Source organism: Ambystoma mexicanum, chromosome 6q (assembly GCF_040938575.1).
Source record: "Ambystoma mexicanum isolate Mex_15411 chromosome 6q, UKY_AmexF1_1, whole genome shotgun sequence".
In the NCBI taxonomy this organism is placed as follows: domain Eukaryota; kingdom Metazoa; phylum Chordata; class Amphibia; order Caudata; family Ambystomatidae; genus Ambystoma; species Ambystoma mexicanum.
The window spans coordinates 1,606,655,037-1,606,677,196 of record NC_090937.1 but is presented as its reverse complement, the minus strand read 5'-3'; the positions used below and the strand labels follow the sequence as shown (position 1 = coordinate 1,606,677,196).

Sequence of the window (22,160 nt, the reverse complement as noted above, 5' to 3'; positions counted from 1 at the left end):
TTCGTGGTTTGTGGATTTCGCATTGTTTCTCTTGGCCAACCTACCTGATTCTCCGGATGTCGGCACTCCTTTCTCCATCCCTCCGACTCCCTCTATGCTCTCCATTCCTATGGTGGAGGCGCAGATTTCCTCCCAGGGGGTCAACTTGATGGGCGACTCTGAACCCCCCCCGGTAGCTGTGGCGATGTTCCTGTTCGCAGAAAGTATGCTGCGTACGCGGATCCGCAGGTCGTCCCACCGCTTGCGACATTGCTTTGGCGTGCGGGGTGTTGTCCCCACCGCACTTACGCGCTGTGCCACCAGGACCCATATGGCCTTCTTGTTGGCAAGGGCCGTCCTGGTCATTTGACTGGAGAAGACGACGGCGGAATTTTCCTGTAGGGTCTCGGTGAGCACGGTCAGTTCCTCTCGGGAGAAGTGTACCTGCCGCTTGCGGTCACACGCTTTCTTGGCTACCTTTCCCATATTTATTTTTTTAACTGGGGTTGCTAACGGGTTGGGATGTGTGTCAGGGTCGGATTTTTTATGGTTGTGTTGGGATTCGGATTTTATAGTTGTGCGGCGTGCTGTTTCCCGTTCCGGCCACATGCTTTTACTTCCGTTTCCGTATATTTACGGTGGCCGTAATTTGCGGTGCACGCTCGTTACGGTGACCGCTCATTACGGTGACCGCTAAGATGGGTGGCGGTATTGCACCTGGTGCAGCGTACGGCGGCGGTAAGGGCCGTTTTGGGGTCATTTCCGCCATCGCAGCCTTTCGGATTCCGCCATGGCGTAATGCTCGTGCCCGATGGGTCGTGATTGGCCGCACTTTGCTCCTTCGTGCAATGGCGGAAACGCTATTTACGCTGTTGCGGTCCGGTCAGTCAATTTCCGCCAGGGTCGTAATGAGGGCCATTGTCCACTGTAATATTCTTTTTGTTCCTTGTTAAGCAAGGAGTGGTCTAATGGTGGACAGTGTGAAAGACACAAGAAAGTGGTCTGTCCATAGTTGCGGGGAGATAGAAGTGATGTTGGCCGTACAATTGTAGTCAGCCACCCAACCCAAAGTTCACCCTTTGTTGTGGGTAGGTTTGTACATTTTTTGGGAAATTCCAAGTTCGCACAGAATATTGGCTATGTTTAAGGCGTGTTTATCTAGCGGGTCGTTAAATCCTAGATTGAGGTCGCCAAGTAGTAGTAGTTGAGTGGTCGTTTTCAGGTTATTAGATAATAGATTGTAGAAATCTTCCTCAAATGTTCCCAATGGGCCAGGAGGTCTATAGATTAGATGGATGGTGAGGGACTGAGAGTTGATTAGAGGGAGTTTAACGGTGAGGACTTCACAAGACCGCATAATTTTTGTACCATGGAGTCCATTTGTTGCGCTAGCTCATCCCTGTTCCTGTTCACAAGCTGTTGGTTCAAGATCGTCCACTTGCCTCTCCACAGCCATTACATTTTTGTGAAGGTCTGAGATGGCCTTTGTTAGGTCCTCTGTGCTCTCTTTTATGTCCTTCTTCAGCTCCTTCAGCATGGCCAACAGGTTTGACCTGCTGATTGGATGGTCCTCCTCCTCCAGGTGTGTGGAGGGTGGTGAGTGGGTTTGAAGATTAGTTTGTTGTTGTGCACACTTTTTTATGGGTCTGTGCCATGCATTAGTGCCTTAATGTCCCCTGATTCCATGCCCTTCTGTTTCACCAGTTGTTTTGCCGCCATGTTGAGTTATTGGGTGAACTCTTGCCCCACTCCCTCGCACCATGTTTTTTCTATGATGGTGGGATGGTGTCTTCCCTTACTCCTGTGATGAGAATGCATCTCTTTTGACTATGTTGCTCTGGTGCCGCAGCCTCTATTTGATGGTTGCTTTATCTGCTTTAGCAGAGATGTCTTTCTCCCTTGCTGGGTTGTGGACGCGGCACTCTTTAAGTGTGTTGCTCCTGTTTATTCACCGCTATGCAGTGGCTGGTTACCCTGCTCTGGTGGGGTGTACTTTTACTGCAGCGTTATTCTTGCAGTGTTGCTTGCTATTATTGTCACTCTATGGATCGGTTGTCCCCCTTCTCAGCTCTTTCTTCCCCGACGACTGTGGGGCCTGCACTTTACTGAGGCGCGACTCTACCTTTCACCACCAGGGGCCCCAGGCTCTTCCACAATCTGCCGGCTTTCCTGGCTGCCCTTGCGTAGGTCACTTCTTCTCAGGCCCTCCACTGGACTGTTACCTTCCGCTTGCTTGGTGGCCTCGGCGGCAGGGATGTGTGCTCTTTTCTGCTTCTCCCTATTCGGTCCCCCACTATACATGTAGCCCCTCCTGGAGACTCCTTGCCGGAGTGGGGCTCCAAATCTCAGGGGCCCTATACTCTTCTGTGACCCTCAGGACTTCTCTAGCCCTCAAATGATGCCCCTGTGAGCTGCCTTCATGGGATCCGCTGATTAATGGCAGTCTTGCTGCGTGAGTGGGCGCTCCTCCTCCCCGCTTCAGTTGCCGTCCCCTGCTCCTCACAGCTATGTACTCACTGTGGGGGGGCAGCCGATCCTCCTTTTCTGGCACCTGCTCCACTTGTAAGGGCTCACTCATAGGAGGGGGGACATGCCTCCGCCCCTCTCACTCGGAGATGCCCGCCATTTTGCTTCTCAGCTGCCGGCACCTCCAAAAAGCCATTGCTCCCGATTTACTCATCCGCATTTGCTGCATTTCTAGCGGCCGCTACTTACCTTCATGGGGTGCCCGTCCTTTATTTTGGGGGCTCAAACTTCATTTTGTGGGGTATTTACAGGTCTGGATGGGATCAAAGGTCGGGAGCTCAGCGGAGCAGCATCAGCTGGCGTCTCCGGCTACCCATGCCCCCACATTTCGCAACTCTTGAAGGAGTTTGTCAGCCTAATCGCCATGATCCAATGGATAATGCTCCCCATTATATTCGAAGGTCAATGCAAAAGGGAATCTCCAACGATATTGAACCCCTTTTCTTGGAGACATCTTGTGTCTTTGGTCAAGAGAGTACAAGGAGAGATCTTGGAAAATTTTAACCTGTGCATCCTCCCATTCTATAGTTCCTACTGCTCATTCCTTTTGAAATATTTCTTCTCTGTCGGGACCCAGGCCTGAATCCGCTTAGGGCCTTGCACCGACCTTATCTATCGGAAGGCCAGTCCACGATTGGCTCAGCCTTGTCACTGCTCTCCAAATAAAACACTGTTTAGGGGCTTCAGTGACCCCACTTCCCCTGGCCGCTCCTGGCAATCTTTCTGAGCTCACCTGGGGTGTAAGAGCTCTTATTTTCCTGGCTGGACACAGAAGCCTATGTTTACACGTCCATTGTTCTCCGTGTTCCCTAGTGGTTTAATGTTAATTTTAAAAGAATTGTTCTCCTAATCGTTAGGGCTCCCCTCAAGTCGGAAAGCAATGTACATGAAATCACTGAGGTTGCAGTCATTAAGATAAAGACCATGGCAGGCCTACATCGCTTGAAATCATGATTTCGCAAAAAAAGTAGTCAAAGTCTGTCTGTGGATCTTAACATAAGCAGGACAGAAAAACAAAAAGTGCAATAGATCTTCAGACCTCACTTGAAAAAGTTCACAGCTGGTGGTAGATGGCAGAGAGGCCGTCCATTTACTAATCACTGCCCTTATGCCAAGGACGAGTATACTCGTCCTTTTTACATAGACTTCAATAATAGCCTGGCACTTAAGGGGTTAAGGGGAGGGCATTGCACCTAGCTCTAGTTATGAGGGAGCTTCTCTAAAATGTTTAGAGTGACCAAGATAGGTTGGAGGGCCGTTAAATGATACACTAGAATGCAGATGATTAAGAGGTTTCGATAGCTCCATCTGTTTCCTGTGGCGAGCCAAGTGTTCTGCTAATCTCGCTTTGTAAGTCCTAGCTGCTTGACTAGTGATAACAAAAGGGTTGGTAAATATTGTAGTGGCAATAACATCATTACACCATATTCGCAACCACAGGGACATCGGCTCATGTAAAAGCTTCAAGTAGGGTAAACGCAGCTCCTGATGTGCTACAAAATTTGCAGATGCAGGTACCTGCTTCATGAACTTATTTTCCTGTACTTGTAACTGGGCTGAATTGTTAAAAACACAAATCCCCATGCCGTATTCGGCTGTAGATTTAACTTTGATCGGGTAGATCTCCAACATCAAGTCAATGGCAATGTTCGAAGTGAAAGGGAACGGTTGTGAGCGGTGTTCCACTACTTTTATGTTTTACTGTTAACAGCTCCACTACTTTTTGCAACCATTTTTTTTTTTTTTTTATTAAGTGTATTTGGTTTATTAGAAACCTTTCACAAACAGCAACGAAAAAATTTGTTTGGCAAAGAAATCAAAAATAACAAAAATCAAACATCAAACACAGGCAAGTAGGAGAAAAGAGATCAAGTGCAAAAAAAATTCTTATTAAGCTAAATCTAACTTAAAAAGCCATTCAAATTAAAAATGGAATACTTAAATAAAGTTTAAAAACAAAATTTGGATAAAATAAGCAGTAAACAATAAAACAGTAAAACAACACATCATCTTGGCTATACCAAATTCACTATTTACACTGTATTTTCTTCGTCGATATGGTCAAGTCTTTTAAGAGTTTGTTCCAGGAATTTGACCGTTACAAAGTTTATTTTTGGAGTTTGACAAGCGTATATTAAACTCCACCATTTCTCCGAGTCTAGGCCGCATAAATCAACAATGCTGCTGTTTAAATACAAATTTCAAAGATCTCTTAGTTTTGTGCAGAATAGCACTAAGTGACTGAGTGATTGCAACCTTTTTCACCATTCCGGAACTATTCTTTATGAAGTTAAAGCACACTTCTCCGCTTTACCCCGGGATATCAGTAACAACTAAACTGAAATCTATCTCAACTCAAATGGATGTCAACCAGCGTGACTGTGGGCCTCATTACACTGACGGCGGTGGACCAAGGTGCTATTAGCACCTTGGTCCATGCTGGTAAAATAGCGGCACCGCCTTGGAGGAAAGGGGAATTACCGCCCTATTCCAAGGTTGGTGGGGCGGTAATTCCCCCTTCCCCATTCCCATTTTTGCCCCATAGGGCATAATGGGAATGGGGAAGGTGCTAATTACGGCACCGCAAATTGCGGTACCGTAATTAGCTCCCTGATCCCTTTGCAGGTTGGTTTTTAACGCCTGCAAAAAGCAGTAGTAAGGCGGTAAGGGTTAACGGTCACCGGTACCATTACCGGTGACCGTTAACCCTTACCGCCTTCTGTGTAATGAGGCCCTGTGTCTGCAACCCTTGAAAAATGTGTTGCACGTTGCTCCTTTCCTTCCTACGTTGCTCCTTTCCTTCCTACTCTGTCCCCAGCCGGAGTCACAGTTCCACTACTTCTCTGGCACACTTCTATCACTGGTTGATGAGATGACATTTATAGGTAATGTCCAAATTAAATACCCCACCTATAGCCTGTGTCATGCTCTTTTGTTGTTTAATGCAGTGTTTGTTGGCCAGCATAGGCGGTGTAAAGGTCATCCCCAGCTAGTTGTAGGATGATGGCAATGGCAATCTGGCTCCTTTTACAAAGAAGGAAGGTAGAGCACCAACCTGTCCCTTATGGAAACTCATTTGGCATAAGATCACTGCCGATTTGGGCACATTACAAGATCTAGATAATTCATCAAGTCAGTATAGAGATTGATGAGTGTTTCTAGGGCTCGAGGTGTTCTGGTAAGCAAAACAATGCCGTCCACATGGGCCAAGATAGAAATTGATTTCTTGCCAACATCTGGTTTCAGTTCCAATAATCTTTCCATTGATCTCTTAATACAGAGTGAGAACAATATAGGGCCCAGAGCACAGCCCTGCCTGACGCCCGTTTCTAACCGAGATCCATGAAGGACACTGGCCAACACCTCCACTACGCACAGATGCTCTAGAGTAGAGTATTGAGGAATTGTAACTAGAATGCTTACTAGGTCTTACGTGCCATTATAATCTCTCAGACATACCCATCATTTGTTTCTGTTTACTTTGTAGAATGCCGTTTTGAGATCCATAAATGCCAGGTATATTCTCTCCTTCTTCAGCCATAATGAGTTAGCCACCACCAAATATAGCTGTAAGGCCTGCTCGCTGTCCACATGATCATGCATTCACTTCACAGCTCAGGAGACATTGCGATGTAAGACTTGAAGCAGTAATGCCTACTTTCCCCACTGCAGCGTTGAAGAGATGTGTTTGTTGCCTTTTCGCCGTGCAATTTTCACTGATTCTTTTTTTATTAAACTATTTTTGTATTGTGTCTTTGGGGTAGGCAATTGGAGGGTAGTGGGTGGTAGGATAAGTTGATGGGGTGGTTTAGGTGGTGTTTGTGAAGGGATCCCCAAGATTCAAAAAATAAATTAGCAAAAATGACGTTGACAAAAAGTGCACGTTTAAAATGCAAAAGTGTAAAAAAAGGGGGACAAAAACACTTGGATCTGAAGAGATGCCATAGAAATTGTTTAGTCACTGGCACTATGTTCAGGCAGTACCCCAAAGCCCAAAGCCATGTGCAACCTACTTTGGGCCTCATCCCAAGTTTGACAGTAAAATGGCACAATTACTGGTGCAATTTCTGGCAGGCACAAATACCCTTACGTCCACATCACAAAGTGGCGTGTACATGCCCCCAATGGTAACAGTATTCTCGCCCGGCGGTAAATTGCGCCGAGAAAAGGGTTACCACTGGAAAACCGGCATTAATAGCGCTACTGCCGGCGAACACGGGCTATTAGAGCCGGTAGAAATTGCGTCACCGCCGGAACAGGAAGCATCGCGACAGCCACTTTGAAAAACACAATCCATTAAATATCTCCACTTCCTGCAGCCATCCAGCATGGCAAAGCATCAAAAATGTCTCAAGAGTGGCTAAGAGAAGTGGGGGACGAACATCGCCTCAGAAAGCCCAAACTTAGCGAGGGTGAACTTGTGGTCCTCACAGATGAGGTAGTGGTCCATTGTGAGGAACTGTATGGAGCCAGACAATGAAAGATCAGTGGGCAGCGGTGAATAGCAATATGGAACAACATTGCCCAGAAGGTCACAGCAGTTGCCAGTGATGGTGAGAAATGTAGCATGGTGGTGAACATCGAGGGATAGAGGAGGTCAGCGATGCGGAGGCGGGAGCCAGCAGCAAGGAGGCAGGAAGTAAGTGATCCCCCCCATGCCCCATGCATGCATAAATGACAACCCAGCATAAGAAGCCCCAGTGGACAGGACACAAGTCAGCATACCCCGAAGCTGAGCACACTGACAGGGCAGAGTGGCGGGTTGGCACATCAGCCAGCCTCCACATCAGCCATGGGGCATGGCACCAAGGGCACCCCTGAGTGTCACAGCAGCAGGAAGGGCAGGCAAATGATCAAAACAAATGCCAATCAGAACCAGACACCTACTTACCCACCCTGCGCCAGCGTGAATGATGTGCGTGAATGACCATAAAACTGTGCAGAAGTCACTGCATCAAGAAGCTATCCCAGTAGGCCTGCCCCATGAGGGCAACGTCAGACAACCCACAGGGAAGTACATGTCCCACACACAGACATGTGGCCAGCCTGCCAATCACTGTGCATCACAGTACAGCCCTGCTGGCAGCGCAGCACTGCCCCAGGGAGCCATGACAGTGCCATGGAATAAGCCATCCCCCAACCTCACCATGTCAGTGACACCCGGGAGGGGATGTGGGGCTATGAAGGTCCACAAGCATGCCCGTCAGACATAAGCCGGCCCCCATGCAACACCTGCAGCCAGCAAGCCCAAGCCTGCAACACCAGCAGCTGTAGGCACTGACAGAGGTTTCGTCTGCTTCCAGTGCCACTGAGGAGCCACAGGGGACAGCAGCCCAGAGTCACCATCAGCAGCAGGCCAACACTCCCCAGGTAGCCCTCTGTGCCACAAGCGCATGTCCACACCCGAGGCGAATGTGGACATCCCATCACCTGGCTTCCCTGCTTATAACCCCGGCTCAGTGCAGAGCCCCACACCCAGACAGCCTAGTCCGTCTCGCAGTTTGCTGCTGCAAAGGATGGATGTGTAAATTGGAGCGATCAGGTGCACTAACTCTGCACACCTGCAGGCCATCAGGGACAGTATTTAGGGGGCCACCCGCAGGGCAGTGCGTCAGAGGGTGCAGAACAGGACTGGGATTAGTGCAAACGCATCCACCCTGACACTATATGCGCAACTTGTCCATGAAATGATGGAGGGTGTCTCTGCCCTAGCGGAAGCCATATGGCAGGGCAATGTGTTGCAGCGGCAGCAGATCCTGGTGGCGAAGTCTGTCTCATCCACCTCCACCACACCCACGAAGGGGTCACTACAGGGCATGCCACGATAACTGTCGCAGTGACTACTTAGCCCAAGATCACTTGGGGCTAGTAGGGCGGCAGGGGAAGAGGCCACGACAGTGAATGACAATGGGACTGTTGGGGGGGCTGTTGGGGGATTGTATGCCGGGGATTTGGTGGTGAGAGGGGACAGGGGGATTGTGTGCCAGGGAGTTGGTGGTGGGAGGTGGGAGGGGGGAATGTGTGCGGGGGAGTTGGTGGTGGGAAGAGGGTGGGGGATTGTGCTCCAGGGAGTTGGTGGTGGGAGGTGGGAGGGGGGAATGTGTGCGGGGGAGTTGGTGGTGGGAAGAGGGTGGGGGATTGTGCTCCAGTGAGTTGGTGGTGGGAGGGGGGAGGAGGATTTGTTGGGGCGCAACTCTACATAAACCCTGTAAAACTTCATCATTGCGAGGACTTCCCTGAGTGTGCTCTATCTAACTGGACTGGGACTTTGTAGCATGCCAACACTGTGGCAGATAATTATGTCCTGCATTTTGTGTTCTAACCTAACTGTGATCGACTAATTGTACACTGATCAGATGAGGATTACGCAGGTGAAGGACTCAATGCAGTCCGAAATGCATTTGCACTTTGTGCATCTGCACTTACTCTTTTAACTAATAAAATACCACACATGTTTTAATTAAATAGTATTAAGAATCTTTTTGCGCAATTAATTTTACTTAGTAATTACAAATGATACTGCACTAAAAAAAAGCTTTTCACGTAACCATTTAGTGGATATTAGGGTGTGCAGCACACACCGAAGGCTAAATAGCCTAGGTCTCTTCGTTGCCCCAGGGGCTCCCCCTGTGCATCTGGTGCCAACGGGTGAGTATTCGGACTGGCCGCACACCGGTACATGGCTGGGGTACTGGCTGGGTTGTTATTGGGTGTGGCATTATGGCCATTTCCAGCATTGATTTGGTAAGTGCATGTTGCATTGTGGTACCTGTAGTCATGCTGGTGTAGATGGTTGTTACTGTATGTGTATTACTGCTTCTCCATGCAGATAAGTCTGACATGTGCATGCTCCATGGCCTGTAATGTGACGGTGCGGGAGGAGGTGCAAGACAGATTTTTGCACTCACTTGTCTTGCCATCCTTTGTGTAGTCATTTGCATCCCCTCGCCCATTCGGGAATGTGCTTTGCGTCACATGTGTACTGTCTTTTCAACTCCCCCACTGTCCAGGTCCATTGTCCTCTGTGCCTCAGCAGTGTGCTGTACCGTAGGACCATCGTTGGAGGAACCAGGGTAGCAGGCACAGCAGTAGGTGATGTACAGGTTGGGGTCACAGGTCACTTGCACATTCAGGAAGTGGTAGTGCTTGCTGTTTCGGGACACTGCTTTGTGTGCCTGGGGTGTCACCAGCGCAACATGTGTGCAGTCCAGTGCAGCGATCAAATTTGGCATTTGTGCAATGGCACAGAACCGTGTCTTCATGGCATTGAGCTGGGGTGATAGGCAGTGAGATGTGGGGTTGCACTTGCTGCAGGAGGGCTTCAAGCAACTGGCCCAAAACTATGTAAAATGTGGGCTGTGCCATGGCATGCATCATGGCAACAGAGTGCTGGAAGCTGCCAGTTCCAAGGAATTGTAGGACAGACACTAGTTTCAACAGCGGGGGCACAGCTGTCTGGCTATTGATCCTGCTCCATATGTCGTCCTATATTGTGGTGGGCAGCACTGTTATGGACTTCCTGTTGAGGCGGTACATGGTGACCAACTGGCTGTCCTTGTGGGTCCAGGGTAGGGCCTAACCCAGGGGATCAGTGCACGCCTTGCTTGGGCTCTACTCCTCCTCCCTATCCCCCCCTGTACTCCCTGTGCCCTGGCCTGCTTGTCCTGCCTCTCTATTCCCAGACGCAGTGTGAGCAGCAGCCTCTCTGAGCTCACAGTGGCTAGTAGCAGCATGGTGTTGGAAACAGTATTTGGGGTATGGGTGTGCCTTATGTAGCCCTCTGGCGTGGATTGGGATCACATGTGGCTTCATTTCAGGCACCTGTGTTCATTTACCTTCAACTGGATGTCGGAGGTAATTGCGACGTGTTTTGGGCGATATGTGCTGCTGAGGATGGATTTGTGATGTGACTGTGTTTGTGCTTCGTGTGGGCGGCTGTAATAATACCCTCTGTATTAGCGCCGGATGTAATAGCGCCAGCTGTAATAGTGCCGGCTGCTTTTACGGTAGGCGGTATTTGTGCCGGCACATGATACGGCAGAGCGGTATTCATAGCGCTATTACAGTTACCACCACTTCTATGGGTTACCACCGGACTTGTGATGAGGCCCTTTGTAAGTAAGAAAAAGAGGATTGGTACCCTGAAAGAAATGCAGCTGCAGCAATTCTTCAATGTCCCGGGAGGATAGCTCAGCTGCAACGTACGCGCCTTGGAAGCAAGACGACACGAAGCAACACAGGTTCGATCCCTGGGTCTGCGCTTAGAAACCTCTGGGTTTTTAAGCACGTTATAAATACGTTATAAATACGCAACTAAGACAAAAAACAGAACAATTACGCAACTAAGAAGCAAACAATTCCTGTAACAGCGCCTGGATGCCCGCGGACTGTGTGAGTGCTTTAAAAATGCAAAATAAAAAATAAAAATAAATAACTTTGCTTTCTCAGTCATTAACTCTGTGACGTCTGACCTAAGGGTTGCAAGGTCGGTGCCAAACAGAAAGCCAGGGATAGAAACTGGTAACATGATATCCATGTCTGCACAATAGAATATAGTTTTGAATAATCAGGCAGATTTAGGAAGTTTCTTCGAACTTCTAAGTCAGTATTTCCATTGTTCAGGATAACAACTTCTAAACACACAGCTAGATCATTATAATGTGCTCAATAATTTCTAAGCACGGACCAGGGATCCAACCTGTGTTGCTCCACATCTTCTTGCTTCCAAGGCGAGCTTTGCCCCTGAGCTATCCTCTCGACACCCATTCCAACCCAACTTTGATCTGGAGGGTCTAGAAAAGCAATTTTCATTTTTACTTCTTGACATTTTAGAGCACATTGCCCTCTTTTGCAATGCCTAATGACAAAATTAATAAAGCAATACTTATACGTGTGCATGGGCGTGCCTGCCATGATGGTAATGATTGGCAATATGGACTTGCTTTAAAAGGATGGACAGTGCTCTGAAACGGGCGACCTTCTTCTATGCCAGGTGAAGCACTACCTTAAACAGACCCCAACCTGTATGTATTTACTCTGCTGTGACCGCCTCTAAATCTCTGGCGCCCAGTTACCTCAGGGTTCGGCGTGCGGTATAAATAAAGAAACCAGAAGTAGACTCACCAGGCCCCTTGCGGCTTGAGTCCTTTGCATCCTCAACATTCTGATAGATCTGGTAATTCTGATATATCGTGTCAATCTCCATGGCTTCTTCCATGGCAACCCCTAGGTAGCCAGTGTGCAGCGTGGGCACTCGCTCGGCGGTTTTGAGTATGAATGCCTGACACTGGTAATGAGGTCTTCGTAATGAAAATTTTTCTCTCCGACCGAAATTTCAGAAGAATGCTTCCTGTGTAAAACAGATGCTATTCTGGACATCTGTGGTTGGGGCAGAAAAGCAGAACTTAGACCTTCAAAGTGTAAAAGACTGAATGAGCAGTTTTTAACATAAATGATCATCTTTGGAAAATTCCACTTTTAATATAAAGAAAATATACACAAAACTTGAACGTTGCAGGAAGGGACGTATGATCTATGTGGTGTGGCGAGTGTCGAACCTTCTGGGGGCATGGTATCTCCCAAGGCTCTTGCGAAGGCCACATGTTGATGACCAGGTGACCTAATTTGTATTTGTTTTATTTATATATCATACGTTACAAAGGCATAATCAATAGGCATTACACAAAAATACAAGATATAATCAACAACATTACAAAGTAATAATTACAAGATAAATAAGTACAAGGAATTTACATAGTGATAACGGTCATGGTAGGAAGAAAACTTACAGGTAATTATGGATCAAATTTGCAGTTAGAGTATTGCAAGTACAGTTGGTGCAAAAAGTGTGCTACGTGGGCATTAAACTAGGCTGGGCTGATTTGCTCGGCGAGGTACATGAATGTCTTGTGAGATAAGCCAGCGTTTAGCTTTACTCTTGAAGGCGTGGAAGGAGCACTCTGTTCTTAGTGGGTTGGGTAGTGAATTCCACAATTTGGTGGCGAGGACCGGGAAACTGGATCCACCAGCTGACTGCAGCTTGTATCTTGGGAGAAGGGAGTAGTGCGCTTGGGCTGCTCTCTGTGTGCGGATGGACGTGAGAGGGGTGAAACGGTTCCCCAGATAATTAGGAGCCTGGTTAGCTAGGCACTTGTGCTTGAGTGCAAGGGTCTTGAGAGAAACCATGTGGGCACATGTGAGCCAGTGTAAGCTACGTCTACAGTCAGATACATGCTGGTTTCTGGGGATGTTTAAGGCGGCCCTAATGGCGTTATTTTGGGTAAGCTGTATCTTGTTAAGGTTTTGTTGACTGGTCCCTAGATATAGTGCATTGCTGTAGTCTAGTTTGGACATAATAAGGGTTCTGGCGAGGATGGTGCAGTTGGCAGTTGTGAGGAAGGGGCGGCAGGCAGTAATGAGTTTGCACATGTATGCGGATGCTGAGGTGACGGCATTGGTTTGTCTTGTAAGGGATAATGTGGAGTCAAGATAAATACCCAGTGTTTTGGTGTAATTAGAGACCTTAATGGTGTTACCATCAATGATGAAGGATTTAAAGATAGGGTCAAGTCGAAAGTCGACTTAGGCGATGATGTGAGCCCAAAATGAGTAGCTCTGTTTTATCATCGTTCAAGCAGAGCTCGTGTTGAGCCATCCAAGCCTGAATTACCAGATAGACCTCGTTCAGAGCTTTGGTTTCTGCTATGTAGTCGCCGGTGATGGGAATGAGTATCTGGGTGTCATCTGCATAATGAGTGTAGGTGACACCCAGAGAGTCAAGAATATCGAAAAGTGGTTTTGTAAACACATTATAGAGCGTGGGTGAGACGCCTGAACCTTGGGAAACCCCGCATAGTACTGGGGAAGGTTCTGCAGATGCAGAAGGGGAGAAGACCCGCATGGATCTGTTGTCCAGGAAAGATCTGATCCAGGCGGATGCTTTGTCAGAAAAATGGGCTGCCAATTTGAGATGTCTGCAGAGAATTGGATTCACCAGATCAAAGGCTGCCGATGGGTCGAGTAGTGATAGTAGAGCTAGTTTACTGTTGTCTTTGAGATCCTCAATGTGGGTTTTAAGATCAATAAGGGCAGTTTCTGTTCCATGCCTAGGACAGAAGCCAGATTGTCTAAGGCCGAGGAGTTTGCTGGATTCCAGATAGTCCTGGATTTGTAAATAAGCAGCTCGCTATAGTATTTTGAGCAACAAGGGAACGGTAGTAATAGGTCTGTAGTTAGAGGGTATGCTGGGGTGAAGGGAAGGTTTTTTGAGAAGAGGATGACCCAGTCATCCTTCAGATTGTCTGGAACAATGCGAGTGTTAAAAGATGTATTAATTAAAGCTGTGATGAAAGATAATACAAGGGATGAGCCAGTTCCGGATCATCAGTTGATACCATGGAGCGCTGCCTGATGTGTGTGTCATTACAACAGCGCGACGGTGGCGTTGCATAGCAGGCGGAAGGCCTGCTGTGGCAGGACACTCCACCTGGACACTGCCCCTGCTGGACAACGCTGTCCCTGATGTCCCTCCACCCATGTCAGCAGAGCCCCTGCCGGGCAAATCTGAATGAAGGTGCCAGTGCCCATGCTGGGCAACTCCAGCGCTGTCCTGTGTGTTAGCCTGGCTGTCCCCAGGGCATTGTCTGGGTCCATGTGATCACGGCCCATCAGGGCGACCCCTGCAACCAAATACGGTGGGTGCCCCCACCGCCATGCAGGCTGGCTCAATGTGCTTGTGAGCCAACCCGCAACAATGATGTCAACGTGTGTGCTGGGTGCCCACAGCAATGGAAGGACTGGCCTGCGTGACCGCAGGTCCAGTCGTAACAATCTATAGGGGATCATGACACCATAAAGAAGAACCAGTGAGCTGCAATGAGTCATGCACATGAGGTCCATTGTGGTAGTGTGTGGCTCATCCACAGTATTACTGTAAAGTTGTCCTACTGTGTTTGCCGGCTCAGGCACCACTAGCCAAATCTCTCTGCACTTGGTGTGACGTTCCCCACATGCTCACTGACCTTTTTCAATTTGATTGACTTGTACAGGAAGCCTCCAGGTAATATCTTCAAGCCCGTCAGTGCTCTGATTCCTCACTGGTAATCTTCACTGCCTCTAGCCAAGCCTTCCAATTCAGTCCTTACTTTTGAGGACCAGTCCTCATCTCAAAGACAGGCGATCTAATGAGTCCCTTAATGCACATTTTTTGTATCACAGCATTGTTATGGTTAAAATAGTTAGTTGTATAACACAAACTTATATGTTAAAAGAAGGCCATGTCTGCAGGACAGTCTGAACACACTAAGCTATAAGAGACGCACAGAGTAGAGATATACATAGAGGGTGTAAGGCTTGTTTCACCTCATGACAAGATTTATTTTGTATGCAAAAAGGAAAAAGGTATCAGAAGGTCCCGTAGAACCAAACTAACACAGAGCTCTCTGTTAATTCAAAGCAGATACATGGCTTTTAAGGAAAGGACTCATCACTCATGACGTGAACAATATACAGTGTTATCACCCACCCTCATTGGCTAGCACCTGTAAACATACTACCAGTCCCCTATAGTCCTGTCAGGCCTGAAGGGGGATCCACCCCCCGTTCCCAACCACAGAAGCCGAATGGAGTACGACCCTCCCACCTAGGTTGACACGGGTCCCTGATTCTGTAATTACAGGTTACCACGAGACAGCCAATGGGGGGAAGATGGTTAGGAAGAGGATGTAGATCAGTAGTGGGAAAAACAGAACACCGGAAAGAGGATGAGGGAAAACGTAATGGGCAGGTAGGGGGAGTTTAGGGAAAACCTTGCAGTGTTTCATACAATCAGAATTCCTCTGATAATTGAGATTTAGACAATCCCTTACTTAATGTCTGACGGATTCCTTACTTGCATACACGCTAACTAATCTCCTACCTTCCTACCATACACTTTTAATTTCTCTATATTTCTTAATAGTCTCTAGTCTAATGAAACTCCTACATTAACCAAGCATCACTGTGAGCAATGAAATGAAGCATGATGAAAAACATCAAAATGGCACGAGTAAAATGGAACACATGAGACAAGAATGGTTGATAACACGCATAACCCTAGGAAGCTTGGTGCTCCCTGTTGCATGGTCAAGAGACAATGTGAAGACCCAGCTTGCTCTCCGACCCTGCATTCATGACTGAGCAAGCTCTGTTGACCTCCAAACGCACTGTTCTCCCCCCAGCATATTCATTTATTCATTGACATGTACAGTCTGTCCCTGTGTTATGGCCTGGAGCACACTGTTGCCTCACAGTGCCTGCCTGTGATAATTCAATCCCACAACCCAGATGTTCTAAATCACCATACCCTGGCAACATACTCTGCCAGCAGCCGGTTTTCAATACCCAAAACCAAATGGTAATTCACGCAACTTGCATGTGCTCACAGTATCAGAAAAACACATGTATTTAGACCAGCGCTGCTGGTGCTTGCTTGCGGGTTATGACAGAATACTTATACGATGCCCCCGGGCTGACGTGCGCTCTACAAATCCAAATAAATAAATAAATACATTATCTTGTGCTTGGGGAGCCTTCTGGTGTCCCCGAGCACTGAAGTGCAGGCAAAGTTTCCTCTGCCCCAAAGAAGCTGTGCTGTCTCTGCCAGTCTCACTGCCATGCCGTCGTGATTTTAATTGAAGAATTCACTACCACATCCCAGGGATTCTTACTAAAGAAATTCACTGCCACGCTGCCCGGTTCATGCCACGCCCTACCCGTGCCGTTAGGTTCTTCAACAATCAGTAACACTGCACGGGCAGGTGCGGCTCATCAAGATCCGGCGGCAGGCGTGGCCTGAGTGTGCCACTGTGCATCATGGGAACTGAAGTTCCAACTCAGATTTGCAGGCCAAAATACCCATAACGCTCTGGCATATTGCCAAAATGACTGTCTGCACTTGACAGCCCCACAAATCCTTACATTACCTCCTCTCCCAGGGCCCTACAAAGGGCTGGGTTTACCAGAATATCTCTTATGAAACTGTTTTACCAGCCTAGGTGCATGTATTGCCTCTGCTGGTCCCCAGGAGCAATCCTCAGGTCCATAACCGGTCCTTTCCAATAAATACCACAACCGTCGTTGCCACCTTCTTGAATCAAAGATCCCCTGTACCTTATATTCTTCTTGTCCGTCCTCCATGATGATCGTGGCTTCTTAGTTCAGACACCAACTGCTGCAGGTTTAATTAGAGATACATGAAATACTGGATGTATTTTTTTTTAACATCTTTTTTAAAATTGGATGCAGCATAGTAGACATACAGTGTTAGGACATGATATCATCAATGCACAATGTATAACATTTCCGTGAAGCCCCTTGGGATGAAAGGCCCATCTAGATCCACTAATTGGGGTGCAGGAAAAGTCTTGTCAGGCGCGGTTGAAGGTCAGCATAGGAAAGGCCTGATCATACTCCAAGATTGGGGCCCAAATGTGGGGGAAACAGTGATGTGCTCCCTCTTTGGCCGCCGTGACTTTCTCCGCAACAAGGATATCCCAGACCTTAATCCACCACATAGGTAGCTGGGCGCCCTCCTGAGCTTTTCAGGTGCGAGCAAGAGTAATTTTCTCTGCCATGAGAAGCTGGGAGAGTAGCTTGGCTGTGGGTCCGGATTTAGGGTAGGATTCCGGATGCGGGATCCCCAGTAGGATTACCTCCGGGTCCATTGGCAGCCCAATGTGAGTGATCGCCTCATTCGTATTAAGTATTTCCTCCCAGAAGGCACGCGCTCGTGGGCATTCCCACCACATATGGAGATAAGTACACAGGGCCCCACAACGTCTCCAGCACTTGGGATCCAGTGAATTTGTGAAGTGATGTAGGCGTACAGGGGGATAATACCAGAGATACAGTAGCTTCAGAGCACATTCCGTATTGGTGACACATCTGGTGGCTCTATTGTACCTGGACCAAATGTCCACCCACAATTGGTTGTCTATAGAATGACCTAGGTCTGCCGCCCATTGGGTAATGTATCTAGGTCATAGGGCTAGCATATCTTCCTAAAATAATGTATACAGTCTCATGATGAGTCCTCGTCGGGGGACCTCTTGGAGCGTATGTTTAAGGAATTGAGCTCTATTGTGGCCCCTTGTCTGATGGGAGGCTTTGTGGTCCAATGTCGGATCTGTGTGTAGGAGAATCGATCCGATTCTGAGAGGGTGAAAATGATTTTACAATTCTCTAAAGTAAGTGGAAAGCCTTCTTCAAACAGTTGAGAAATCATCTGCAGCCCCCCTCACCTGACTCCAATTCTTGAAATTAGGCGGTTCTAGCCCAGGGGTGAAGTGAGGGTTCCGAAGTACTGGCGAGCATGAGCTCATACCCTTGGGAAACCATTTCTTGTTTAAGGCCCAATCCCAGATTCACAGGGTCGTTTTGGTGGAGGAGAATGGACTCCCAATGTTTGCGTGTAGCTGCCGATATGTGTAGTAGGGAGCAGAGAGCGAGGGGGCATCTGGCTTGTTCAACGAGTACCCACTTCGGGGGATTTGCAGTATCTGACCATGCAGGGATGTTTGCCAACTGTGCCGCCACATAATACCAGCGGAGATCAGGGGCACCCATTCCACCGCACTTGGCAGCACCTGTCATAACTTTTTTTGAGATCTGCACTTTTCCCCCTTTCTAAATGAACCGGGAGATCTGTCTCTGGAGCTGAACAAGGGGTTTTAGAGTGACTTCCACTGGGAGGGCCGAGCACAGATATAGGAATCTGGGTAGAAGGTTCATCCTGCATGCCTTGACCCTTCCCATAAGTGAGATCACCTGAGCTATCTACCTTTTAAGGGCTGCCTCCAGGTCACTGAAGAAGGGTGGGGGGAACTAGCTGCGTATAAACCTTTAGGGTTTGCCGCGATATGTACCCCCGGTATTGTATCGTATTAGTGCTCCATGCCAATGGGTAAGTTGGTAGAAGGAGGTTGTTTGTTTTGCTAGACATTCCCACCCATACGGCCCCTGATTTAGCATAATTAACGGCAAAACCTGCGGCTTTTTCGAAGGAGTTTAGTTCTATCAATGCATTCAGCAGCGATAATTGACTGTTGGTAAGTGAGAGCATTACATTGTCTGCATACAAAGATACTTTATAATGATTGTCTCTTATGTGCACCCCTTCAATGGCGATGTTGCAGATTTGTTGGGCGAATGGCTCCATAATAGAGCAAAGATTAATGGGGAAAGCGGACAACCCTGTCTTGTCCCGCATGAGAGTGGGATAGGGGCTGACAATTTCTGGATCACCTTCAGGACTGTTTTTGGGGACCTGTAGTAAGCCAGAAGCATCTTGCAGAAAAGGGAGCCAAAACGAAATGCTTCAAGAGCCAAATGCATAAAAGTCCAATCAACCCTATCGAATGATTTAGTTGCAGCTAAGGTAAGTAAGGCCAGTTCCCGGTGTTCTGTCGTTGCCACGTCTATTAGATTGATGGCCCATTGAATATTATCCCCAGTGCTTCTTCACAATATAAATCTGTTTGATCAGCGTTAAGAATTTTGGGGAGGATGCTCGACAATCTGTTAGCCAGCACCTTCAAGTAAATGTTCGCGTCTATATTAAGAAGCGAGATAGGCCTAGATGAGGTGCATTCTCCCGGCTCTTTTCATGGCTTTAACAGCAGGATAGTGGTGGATTCTTGCATGGAGGGGGTTGTGGCGCCAGATTCCCGAAATGAGATCAGAAGCTCCGTCTGGGGGCCCCTGAGGGAGGCCCTAAAAAGTTTGTATAATTTGGGGGAGAATCCATCGGGGCCAGAGGCCCTAGCTTTTAATGATTTTATAACTGTCTCCACTTCCTCTGCGGTGATGGGTAGCTCCAGGGAATCCCTATCTATCTCTGAGAGACCCGGGAATGTGGCTTCCTCAATATATTGCTTCTGTTGCGATAGGGATCTGGGGGTGGCTGACATAGTGTCGATTAAGTGTGATGTTGCTAGGCCGTCTCAGAAAACTGGGTGGACCCATTGGAGTCTTTTAAGCCTATAATCTGGTTTCTCGTTTGCGTTTTCGCTAGCTTCTTGACCAGGAATGTATTGGCCTTATTGCCATGAGCATAATAGCTTTTCTTAGTTCTCATAAGAGTTTGAGCTGTCTCTTCTGCATAATGGGCTTCCAGTTTGTTGCGTGCAATTCGCAGGGTGCGTGCTGCTTTGGGAGACCAACCCTTCTTATGATTCATTTCCGCTGCCGTTAATTCGTTTTCCAATAATTCTCTATTTTGGGCTCTGCATTTTCTGTAAGCCGCCACTTGGGGCAATTAATTCCCCTCTGATCACTGCTTTCATTACCTCCCATGTGGTGGAATCCGAAGTGGGTCCTACTTGGTTCTCTTTAAAGCAGTTATGAATGGCTTTAGTTAAGGCATCTCTGATTGCCATGTCATGTAGAATCGGGTCGTATAGGGACCATCAGGGCTTAGGAGGGCGATCAGGGTTGTGAATTCAGGCCATGAGGATGACAGGAGCATGAGCCAAGATTATCTTCGTACCGATTGTTACCTTGTCAGTATATTGTAAGAGTTGAGGCTCGTCAGTAAGAGATCAATGCCAGAGAGTGCAGTGTAGTGCAAAAAAAATGAGTAGTCCCTCACTTCCGGGTGTAAAACACTACATGAGTCCATCACTCCAAGGGATTTAAAGAAGTGAAGCAGGCCTAGTGTAATTTTGAAGTCTCTCGGTGCTGGTTGATGGAATGTATCGATCTGGGGGTTCAGGATCCCATTAAAGTCTTCACCCATCACCACCTGGGCTTCCAGGAAAGGGAGGAAATTAGATTCCAAGTCTAGCAGGAAGGCTTCCTGTCTCTCATTGGGAGCGTATATTGAGAGATGGGTATATAATTGGTTGAACAGCTTATCTTTAATGCCCACGTATCTCCCTTCGAGGCCTTTGATTACCTCCAGCTATGTGAATGGGATGTCTCTTGCCAAAAGAATTGCATTGCCACCCTTTTTGGAGATGATGGACGCCAGATATTGTTTCGGATAGGCTCTGCTCCGCAGGCAAAGGAAGTCTGCCGAGATCAGATGAGTTTTTGGAGGAAAATTATTGAGCTGGCCAAATCCCCCAGGCGTTGGAGTGCTGATTTGCATTTGTTCGGAGAATTCAGGCCTTGTATGTTTACGAAGCAACGTTTTTGGTGAGGTGGGGAGGTCCCTCGAGGTTCTGTCCCATCCGGAAGCGGGGAGGGATTCGGGTTCCAGTGACGTTCATCTGCCTACAAGTGTCCTGATCTTTATTGCTTTCGTCGCAACCGGGATTTCAACTTTTTTAAAGCCAAAAACTTAAACTGTAAAACAACAACTAAACTCCATCAATCTCATATCATGGCGAGCCAAGGCGTACTCACTGAAGAATGTAGTGAAAGGTTTTGGTGGGTGAGCTCGTTCGATTTTGTCATGCTTGCTACTGGGAGTGCCCTGCTTTGCATCCATTTGCCACTTTCACCCAGGTGTTTCGTCGAGGTTTCGGGGATGTTCCTGCCCTACCTCCGGATGACGCAGTTGTGAGGTCTTCCTGCGGCGCCAGGGTTCTCCCATCAGGATTACTTCAGCTTCTTCCAAGGAGTGAGTGGTTCGGGACTGGCCCTCGAATGTGAATTGAAGGGTGGCCAGGAACAACCAGCGATATTTAATATTCCGGGCCTGGAGGACCGAAGTCAGAGGCCTGAGGGCCCTTTGTCTTTGCACTGTCGCTGTTGCCAAGTCTTGGTAGATTTGTATTGGTGTCCCTTGGTAGATTAAGTCGCCCTGTATCCAGCTATCCGGCTCACCATCATGATCTCTTGCTTTGTAGGGAAGAAGTGAACCCAGGTGATCACGTCTGGTGGGTACTTGAGGGGACACCCCTACGGGCCCACAGCCTGTGGGTGCCTTCTAGTAGCAGCAATGCTTTGTTACAATCCGGGAGGAGGGTCTGGAAGAGGTCTCTCACATAGTTTGGTAAGACTTGAGCTGTGATTGTGGCAGTATTCCTCTAATACTCATGTTGTACCTGCGTGCCCTGTTTTCGATGTTCTCATGCTTGAGGTTTATGCCCTAATCTTTCTGCTCCAGGGTCTGCAGTTTCCTACTTAGATCCATCACCTGCGTTGCATGATCGAGGACCTAGTCCTCCGATTCACTGACCCTATGTTCTAGCTCCTTCAACCGACTGTCCAGATGCTCCACCTTAGAGAACATATCTGACATGCAATTCCGGAATTCAACTTTAATATCTGACAAGATTGATTGGATGTCATCTTTTGTAGCCCATTGCCTTGCCGGTATCCCGGCGAGTGGGTCAGAGGCCGTCCAGTCTCTGTTTTTTTGCCCTTGTTGTGCGGTTGTAACATGGTGGATATATCAGGTATGGCCTGTCAGGTCAGTTGATCAAATGGGCTCTAGAGCTCTAAATTCCGGCCTGTAATCTCCTTGTGCAGCGCTCTATCTCCCTCCACTGGTATACAGGCCTCCTGCTGTGGGGGAGAAAGTTCCTCCAGCAAGTGGGAGAGCCTGTGGGGGGCTGGAGCTTGGTTACTTTTGCCCCGCCGTGAGTGTTGAGCACCTGATGTGTGTATGCCGCAGCTGCTCCCCTTCGCCTCCGGTCGAGACTGTTCCCCCGGTGTATGTTAGCTTTACC

The 22,160-nt window shown here is 48.0% G+C and overlaps 1 protein-coding gene across 1 annotated transcript in view; it reads right to left on the bottom strand.

Moving 5' to 3' along the window:
• LOC138516896 (C-type lectin domain family 4 member F-like) overlaps window positions 1-11,803 on the bottom strand; it is a 333,064-nt gene extending 321,261 nt beyond the window's left edge. The window contains exon 1 of the mRNA XM_069632350.1: window positions 11,629-11,803. Coding sequence (XP_069488451.1) covers window positions 11,629-11,722 — 94 coding nt within the window. The 5' untranslated portion in view covers window positions 11,723-11,803. The remainder of the gene's footprint in view (window positions 1-11,628) is intronic.
• Between the last annotated feature and the right edge of the window lie 10,357 nt (window positions 11,804-22,160).